Source organism: Echiichthys vipera (assembly GCF_963691815.1).
Source record: "Echiichthys vipera genome assembly, chromosome: 4".
In the NCBI taxonomy this organism is placed as follows: domain Eukaryota; kingdom Metazoa; phylum Chordata; class Actinopteri; order Perciformes; family Trachinidae; genus Echiichthys; species Echiichthys vipera.
In genome coordinates, this window is record NC_139829.1 from 14,965,392 (window position 1) to 14,975,303 (window position 9,912).

The following is a 9,912-nucleotide window of genomic DNA, read 5'->3' on the forward strand; positions in this document are numbered from 1 at the left end:
TATTATTATTATTATTATTATTATTATTACAATAAACATATTAAAAGGAAATAGCTGTAGGATGTGCAAAAGTTCATAGTATACAGTGGAGAGAGAGAGATAGAGAGAGAGAGAGAGAGAGAGAGAGATAGAGAGAGAGAGAGAGAGAGAGAGAGAGAGAGAGAGAGAGAGAGAGAGAGAGAGAGAGAGAGAGAGAGAGAGAGAGAGAGAGAGAGAGAGAGAGAGAGAGAGGGAGGGCATCCTCTTGCGCCCGGACGTTGGTTGCTCAGTCTCTCCAAGGAGGCTGCGATGGAGCCAGCAGGATGAAGCTGACGGGGTGTTTTTCGGAGGAAAGTGCCTCTGGGGTGTCGTTACCTGGTGTCTTTCCTGAGTGTCTCATCACCAGATGCTTATATTTTTGGGGAAAGGAGGAGTGCATTACCATTCTGTCGATGCCTGGGGATTATGGACCATTACCATAACGACCGGCTTCTTCTTCTTCTTCTTCTCGGTGTCCCTCTCTTTATTTACTTCAGCCAAAAAGAAAAAAAATAATTCAACGCATTTGTGCTGGACCTTTTTTTTTTCTTACAAAAATGTTGAATTTAGCGCTCTCTCGACGTGAAGGATATTCACGGCACGTCTTCTTCTGTTGTTGGACATGCATGAATGTGTGAGGTGCAGAAACCTGTGGACACAGGCGCCGTTTTCGCAGACAGTATGATACAATATTTTGACATAAGCGTTATTTTTTTGTGTTACGCTCTATTGCGCATGCCTAGTAGTGGTGGATACACCGAACGCTGCCCGACGCCACTTGGCTCCGTCCTGGCCGTCATGTAGGAGCAAAAGTGAAGGAAAGCAGCGGAGGACTACATACAAAATGCTTCGGCAAAGTGGCAGCGTGGCGACCAAAGGATTTGACTTTAGATCCTTCACGAAGTAGATTGTGACATTTAACTGAAGAATGTCAGGGTCACCTAACGCAGAGGCTGAAGGAGTACAAGTCTCCAAAGTGAAAGTGAAAAAGGAGATCAAGACAATCGTGGAGAATTTGGAAACCATCCTGGGAGACCTCAAGGATGTAGCCAAAGAGCTCAAAGAGGTAAATCAAAAAGGAACAACACATTTATTACATGCAGCCCATCATGTGATTTGTGTCATTGCTACAGGCTCTGATCTAAGGATGCTCTTTCTAAGCATCCCTGTCTGTCTGGGAGGACATGGGGGGGACAGCGTCTACTCCTCTGGGGCCTGGAGAAGGCTGTGCACACACCACACACACACACACACACTCTTAAACATACAGGCACACTCCTCCCCCCTGCCCACTAATCTGTGTAATCTATTATCTCCAACATGAGAGTCATTTGGCACAGGGGTGTGAAATGACAGGACATCTTCTTCTTCGCCCTGACTCACTCACAGTGCTGTAATGAAAGTGAGCGAAATGTCTTTAATATTTAATGGACACGTTGGTTCTACCAGGAAGGCGCTTTTGCATTGCATTTCATCATCTTAATGCTGACTGTTGTTTGGAGCAAATTATCTCCTCCCAAAATAATAGAGCAGTTGTCTTATCTTTTCACTTTTCATCTCTTCTTAATCGCTTGTGCATGGTGGCTTTCTATTTCTTTATCTTCATCTTTGTCTTTTGCTATCTTTCATCACATGTCTGTATTTATCGCAGCTACTCATCTGCATCCTTCCCCTCTCTTTCCCTCTCTCTCTCTCTCTCTCTCTCTCTCTCTATCTCTCTCTCTCTTACTCTCTCTCTCCTGCGCTCTACATAATCCTGGTCAAAGATCAGAACTCTTAGAGCTGTCCGATTGTCCATTCAAATATCAGATATGCAGGGAAAGAGGTGTCTCTAAAGGATTCAGAGAATATGTGATATGTGATTCATTTCATTCTTGTGTTAGTAAGTGCTCTCTTTAAATCAGTTTCCTCTACTGCCAATCACAGAATCCCATGCTACTACCAGTTGTAACGACCCGCAGTCTTACCTGCTCTCGTGTTTACATTCCTCTACCGGCCCCACACCAGGCATCCGGCTTGCTATGCTGAACCTCTCGCCCTAACATGACAGGCTGTCATTCTCATAAAACCCTATTCGTACAGCTTCTGGTTCCTACATTATGGATGGGAAGTCGACACAGCATCTGTCTCCTTCTGCCTCTCTGCTCTCCTTACTGCAACTTGAGCTGAATAAGACTTATTTTGTGTTTTTCAGCAGTTTACAGGGTCTCACAGCAGGCACCAGAGATGAATGAGAAGAAGAAGGCATTGTAATCTGTCTGTATTTTGTGTGTGATGTGCCCTTCTTTCTTTTCGCTTTTTGCTTGCAGAAAAGTGTGAAGAGGATCAGTTATTCTGACACCGCACACACTAAACACATACCTCCAGGGTCTGTTACTATCAAAGCCAGTGTTTGGTATATATAATCCATTTGAAATGCCGTTATCTGTTATAACTCACAGGCAGGGCTGGAGCTGAGCCTGGCTCTGAGGAGGGACCCTGCCCAGATGCTTGGCATAGCCACATAAGCTGCCTGGCCTACAGCAGGGGCTGCACACTGGGATAGCAGTATTACCTCTTGTGTGTGTCCCAACAAATTACCCATTTAAAGACTGCATGGAGAGTTTAGCTCCATTACCCTCTCTGCCCGCGACGTCTATCTTTCTCTTTATCTCTCCCTCTCAGTCACTCATTCTTGCTTTTTATTCCACTCTCTCTTAATTTTTCTCTCAAACTCCACTGTTTGGACATGCTTTTCAAACCCTTAGATGATAGCACTTGTGTTTTCTAGTAAGCTAATGTACTGGGTACCCTGAGATGAACATTACTAATTCAGAAAATTAAAATAAGCACATTGTAATTGTCATAATTATTTCATGAATGTTCTAAAGAAAAATGCAGTAAGTTTTTTTCTCTCAAGGGTTATTTCAGTTGTGTTTCAGCTATGATGCAATGAACTTAGATGTGCTCAGCTCAACTTATATTAGACTTTCTGTGGACTCACTGAGTGCTGGATTCTCAATAGTGAGTCAGCCAGTAATAAAATGTCCAACACCGCACTTCAGTTCTGAGCATCGAAGCAGTAATAACTCCACCAAGGGAAGAGAACCAGGAAGAAACTCTTCTCCAAAGTGAATGTTTTGAATAGACTTCTCAAAATAGATGAAGAACATGGACATTTTATTATTGAATATCAGTTATTAGTTCTCAGTAGAGTTTAACGTCATGTCGATTCTGTTTGTTAAACCGCCTTCTTAAAAATATTATCCAATATAATGGCTCCTTGGGCAATAAGTACTATATGTACATGCAATTTCAGTCCTTACTGACATTGCCTCAACACTGAATTTATAAATATAGCCTATGGGATTGTAACAATATTGTGCCCACTGTGTGCCCACTGCAAACATTTGCTTTAAGTCAACAAAGGGTGTTCAGTTGTAGGACAGGGAATAATAACCAGAGGTGTATGGTCACTTTTTAGTTGTGTAATCAGTTATTTGTCTTAGATTGGTGCATAGTTTTGATCAACATTGCATCAATTTCAATCCATCATTCCCTGAAAGATGTTTTGTCCAGAATGTTTTGTATATACAGTAAGATTGTGTGCATGTCTGTCCAGTACAGTATCGGCTGTGAGTGTATCATGTTTTATCTCTATTTGTGCTGCTGCATCATCACAGCTATTTCCAGTATTGCTTGTTGCCTTTAGAGGACCAACCAACCAAATTTCTGCTCCAACAGTTTTTTAATATTTCCCAATGAGAGCTGTGAAAACAAATTTGCTCTTTGAGCTCAGAGGGAGTACCTTTGGATCTAAATATCTACTGTATACACAGGGTCCTGAGAAATCTTATATTCATTTATACTGCCCTGAGCACAGCATTCCTGCCATTTTCTATTTATTGTAATTTTGTTTAATGTCCATCTTTTACAGTCATGGTCTGCTGTGTACAGTTCAAAATTGCAAAGTTATTCAGATATTCAAATAGTTCTCTGTTTGGACCCATTCACATCCCCAAAAATATTCACTGGGCTATGCCACAGTGCATTTCTTATATCTCCTTTTCCACCTTGGCACACTGTGTACATTATTGTGCGTCAACCGATCGAGAGTGTGTGCCCTTTCATATTGCGTTGCTTGGATTTCTGGCGACTTTGCATATCTTCTGCTCTTTGCAAAATATCTATTTATTTATCTTATTCTATCGGTCATACCAAAGTTGCTTTCTTGGAATTAATCCATGCCACAATGAATTGTTTACTGTGCTGTTGTTGAAATATAATACCTGTTTTGTTTGTAGAAATGGATCTACACTCTCAGAGTATTTGATTCAGTATGTTGTGACTTGTGCTTGTCTTTTGCAGTAATGTCAAGATTCTTATCAATCTCTGACTTTTTTCCCAATAGGGGACTGAAAGTCTATTGATTTTCCATTTGTGTGTTCTTTTCTATTTATGTGTTTGTGTTTGTCTGGTTCCTCTGCCCTTGTTTGCTACATTCCTAACATTAGTTTTGTATTAGAAATTATAGTTTTCTCATGTCTTGGCTTACAGGATATATAGCATTATCACTTTTCTCAGTTCTGATGGTGCATGGGATTGTTGTAGTATATCACTTAAGTCAGAGTCTGGCAGGCCCATGGCTGCTCTCATAAATTGTAGTGATATGACTTTTCTCCCTGGTGTAGTTGTCATAGAGATATCTAAATCGTTCTTAAATCTCATTAATCACTCTTAAATCAAAGTGTATCTTCTTTAAATTCAAAACAGGGAGGTTTCCAATTCATTCATTAATAACTTGACAATTTAAAGACATCAGCTTTTTTTTTATTATCCCTGACCTCAGTGACACTTCGTCTTCTTGTCACCAGGTTGTTCATGACATCGACACCCTGACTTGTGACCTGCAACTGGAGGAGGACGGACTGACAGACAGCTCTAAGACGGACACGCTCAACTCCAGCTCTAGTTCTACAACCACCACTACCACTGCTTCCAGTCTGGAGAAGATGAAGCTCTTTCCTGATGACTGCATCTTCAAACCACCTGCCCTCATCGACCCGGTCGCGGTCAACCCTCTTGCAGTCTTGACTGTGCTCAAGAGACCCCACCCTCCCCTACCGCCACCCAGACTTACCCCGCTGAGAGCCGAGTACCACAACATTAAGAATCTGCCTCATCCAACATTAGTGTTATCAGGGAATGTATCCAAGACTACCGGGTCTCTAATGAGGAATGGCACGGTTTTTCCATTGAAAACAAACAGGGATTTATTCGCCTCAACGCCGTGTTTCATTTCTAATGATAGCGGAATCCCTGAGTCGGGTCTTGTCCCTACATTACCCAGGCCAATGCCTCTTCTCCGCCATGAAAAGAACAAATGTCCCAAGGCCACTGGTAGGGAGTCTCGTGAGAGGGAGCGTGTCCGATTCAGTGAAAAGGTTCAGTACCACGGCTACTGCCCAGACTGTGACCTCCAATATGATGTAGACGACACAGAACTACACTTACAGGCAGAGTTTAACGACCTGAGGCTCAGCCCAGTGCATTGCTGCTCTTCCTCCTCCTCCCCTCCTCCTCCTCATACTCATCCTCATGAACTAATGTTGGAAAATGGCGGCCTCTCGGTCAGCCATAGTTTCCCGCCAACAGCAAACACAACTCCACCTTGTGTGCCTCCTCACCCGCCTTCCCTCAAACCCCAAAAAACAATCCTACGCAAATCAACCACGACCACGGTTTGATGCCGAAACCCCTTGTTCTAACTTAAACATTCTTGAATCATTCATAGTGTTTCCTACTTTATGAGCACTTTCTACGCCAGTTGAACTTTGGATTATCCAAACAGAGAAAGGAAGAGTTGGAAAAAAGCATGGATAAAGTGAGTAGAACACAGAGAAAGGCATCGCTGGGGGCGTTGAGATGTCGAGAAGAAGTGGTGAGTGTTTGTGCATGTATTAGTGTGTTTGTGGAGAAGAGAGAGGGGAAAAGAAAAAGAACAATTGCATGTGTGCTCTGAAGCATGTCTGTGAGTCTGTCTCCATGCAAGTTTATTTGTTTTTCTCCTGTATATTCATGTCTGCGATGTTTTCTTGCGGGTGCTTGCTTAGGCATATGTGTGCAGAGCGTGATGATTCAAGCAAGCATTGACTGAAAAATGTACAGTGACTTTAAACAGTTGACAAATGACTGCTGACATCACATACAATTCAATTGTATTTGTGTCTTTCTGGAAGCTCTTGGTACTAGCGAGTCTGAAACTCAGGAAGTTCTTTCAGAGAGGGGCTCTTATTTATTCATGTCCTTCTCGATGAAACAAGAAAACCTGCTTTCTCACATTTCATCCAAAGCCCTAAAGATCTTCCCATACACTGACACCTACATAACTCTCTATAACACACACAAATAGGCTATACATACATAAATAAAGGCTGTTATGTTAGGATGCACCTTTATTAAAGTCGTTGCAGACAGGTAGCTGCATCTACATTATACCTCCACACAAGTCTCCCAAGATACAGTTAGGGCTGAGAAATAGACAGGCGAAGTTTGTTTCCTTCATCATCGTCTCTACAATTCCCATTTTGCTGACGTGTCAGACTGCAGGAGTGAATGAAGAGTGTGGCACGGCGGGTGGGGTGAAGAGAGAGAAGTGATAGATAACAAAACTGCCATTTTGATTTGTGTCTGCTGACAGGTTTTTTGCAAATTCTTATTGAAAATGTTATATATCATTGTCTAATATAAATTCCTGTTTAGCAACTCAATTCCCATTAGTCTAGACCCGGACTATCACTCACTGTGATATCTATGAGGACAGTAAGCTAATCAATTCTGCTCTAGAGTGGAGAGAATCAGAAAAAAATGGCCTTTATTTCCTAAAGGGAATGTAAATCATATCACTATCACCGTTTATATGAGCAGTTGGTATTCTCCACTTTATTAGCTTTTATTAGGCAGCCTATTTAATGACTCCTGTATGTGTGTGTGTGTGTGTGTGTGTGTGTGTGTGTGTGTGTGTGTGTGTGTGTGTGTGTGTGTGTGTGTGTGTGTGTGTGTGTGTGTGTGTGTGCGCGCGCGTGTGTGTCTGCAAATTTAGTGTACATTAGGCTGAAATTTCAAATATGTGTGAAATAATTTTACAATCGAGTGTCAGTGTATCTTTAACTACGTCTGTGCACACGTCTTTATGTGTGCATAGGTGTGTGTAAAGGCACACATCAGTTTGGCAAACTTAAGGAGACAGCATACCCTGGAGTTGAATGAGAATAGTAGCACCTTCCTCCCAGCGATGCCCTTAATTAAACGGATTAGACTACAGGAGATAACAGTACTGCCTCAGACAGCCTTTGTACAAACATTAGCCTCAACAAAGCTCAGAACTGCTGCTGCAAATATTTTTTTATGATAAACAGAGAGAGCAAGCTAAGAGAATTATAAGAGATGTTTGTGGCAGTTGTGTGTGCTTAGAGGACAATAAAAACAGGAAAATCAGGGTATGAGATAGCCCACACTTTAATATTATTATTAATAAATCCAATGCACAACCTTGCTGGCCTTACAAATCTAAAATCTGCATTTGGATTAGGGATCAGTGAATATTCAGCCATGAGAAAAACGAGAAAAAGATTGAAGGGGGGGTGAGGACACAGAGGGAGAACGTGTGGGACAGAGGGATAGAGAGAGAATACAGAGCATGTATGATGGAGAAAGAGAGATGTTGAAAGACAAACAGTAATGCGCTGGAGGCTGATGCTGCTTTGCCTGCAGTGTTTTCCACTATGATAGAGCGTATGCGGATGTATGTTTGTCCTCAAGGTGATTACTCTCCGTATAAAACATTCACTGTATTAACCTTTTATGAATGGAACTCTATGAGAATGGCAGCAGCAGCATGCTCACACACATTCGGACTAAACAGAGCAGCTGCAACAAAATAAGTGCAGCCAGTATCACCAATAGATACAGGTCATGTGGACTTCAATTGACGCAGTGGCCATGGCATCGTATGATTAAGGGAACACATTGAAAAAGTAAAGATATCTGCACTTGTTCTTCTTTTCCCTTTGCATCTTCCATTTTCTCTTTTTGACCTTTTTGAGGGCTTCAGTGTTCAGTGGGAAAATAGAGTTTAACATATAATTGTGTTTCAAGGTGATTTAAGAGTTTTTATTAAAGTTTAGAGCCAAAGGTGTTTGCTCCAAATGTCCCTCTAATCAAAAAATCTGTTGTCTTTAAGATAGACTTTATTTAGTTCACACATCACAAAAGCACTTGCTCAAATGTACAGGCTACAAAGACGCAAAGTTGTTTGAAAAGCTCTGACAACAAAAAAATGTTTGTGCCACGACTCACTGTCCAAATGTCCCCTTTTCAACTTACAATAGGGATTTTTATTACCTTTGACTGCTTGGTGAACACTGGTGCAGTGTAATGTACTTGTACCGGGGGAGGGAGAGGGGGGTTATGGCGTGCAACAAAGGTCTACAGCTCCCCGGCAATATTGTGGTTATGTGGCATGCGCTGTAACCATTCGGTCCCCAAGGCACTCCACAGACACCTAACAAAAGAACCCAGAGTTCTCAAATGTTAAATATTGTCTCTATACAAGCACAAGTAGTAAAAAAGGAAGGTTACCAGACGGACCGAACACTGCTGTCTTTTGGTGCTCTGACATATTTCGTTGCTCGGTGCTGAGGACACATTTAGGTGGGCACCAAAAAGAGTATCAAGGTCTGATACTCAGCCCTATTCTCAATGGGTATTTTTGCACTTTAACAATATATGATGTCAAGTCATATCCTATCATATCCCACATTTAAACTCCCTAATATTTATAATCTAATATGCTGTCAAAAGGAATTAAAATTACATATTAAGGTCATTCTTTTCCAGTTTAAACATTTAGCTGCGGAGAGGGCGGAAATACACTAATGTGCATACATTAATGGCACCCACAGCGGGAAGTGGGAGAAACTATTTTGACACTTGCTCTGGCTGACCAGCCTCTTATTTGGATTCATTGTCCGTTGTTTAATACATCTATGGCTTGTTATCAGACTAACAAATTCTCCTCTAAGCATGGGTGTAGGAGTGGGTTTTTTTTTTTTTTTGAAATGGCTATCTGAGCTCCAGTGCTTCAGTCTTGAGGATGAAGTTGTAATGGGCAGGGAGGAGGTGGATCTTCACCGCCTCCATCATGAGTCAGAGCTGACTCAACCACACTGACCTACTCCCTACAGCTCACAGCTTACAGCTCTAGTTCATAGCCCACCCCTTTCTGTCTCTCTCTCTGTCTCTCTCTCTGTCTCTCTCTCTCTCTCTCTCTCTCTCTCTCTCTTTCTCTCTCTTTCTCTCTCTCTCTCTCTCTCTCTCTCTCTCTCTCTCTATCTATCTATCTATCTATCTATAACCTTCTCTCCCTCTCTCCCTCCCTCTCACTCTCTTTCTTAATGTCTTTCTTCCTCTCCCCTTGGATGATGCTTCACTCCCACACGGCAGCAGCTGTATGCATAATCTCTCTGCACACATGTATCTCTATAAACATGTGGGTGGGGTATCTGTTACAAAAACATATCTGACACTTTGTACAGCTAAAACCTTAGAGTTTACATTTTTAATCAAAAAGTTCACTAACTTTTTCTCTCAAGAGCTGAAGCAGCATCTGCATTCTTCATGTCTTACCTGTGAATTACAAACAACCTAGTAGGGATGAAAGAATTTTCTTTTGGTTGTTATGCACCCTCTAATAAGTATTACTGTGTACAGCAGCTTCTCCATTTAAAGTTTGAGTTTTAGAGTTCACCCCCACCTGCTTCCATAATTCCAAAAATTTCATAAACCTGAATGGTTAGTTTGTTACAATTATAGTTGTAATTGTAAACCTGTTACTCTCATTTGTTGTCTTTTAAC

General features: G+C 41.7%; 1 protein-coding gene across 1 annotated transcript; it reads left to right on the top strand.

The window, feature by feature from the left end:
• Positions 1 to 946: 946 nt before the first annotated feature.
• Positions 947 to 5,744, top strand: prr16 (proline rich 16; the record flags this gene model as incomplete). Its single annotated transcript, XM_083912734.1, has 2 exons — positions 947 to 1,084; positions 4,872 to 5,744. The coding sequence occupies 2 exons, from the start codon at positions 947 to 949 to the stop codon at positions 5,742 to 5,744; spliced, it is 1,011 nt and encodes a 336-aa protein (XP_083768860.1).
• Between the last annotated feature and the right edge of the window lie 4,168 nt (positions 5,745 to 9,912).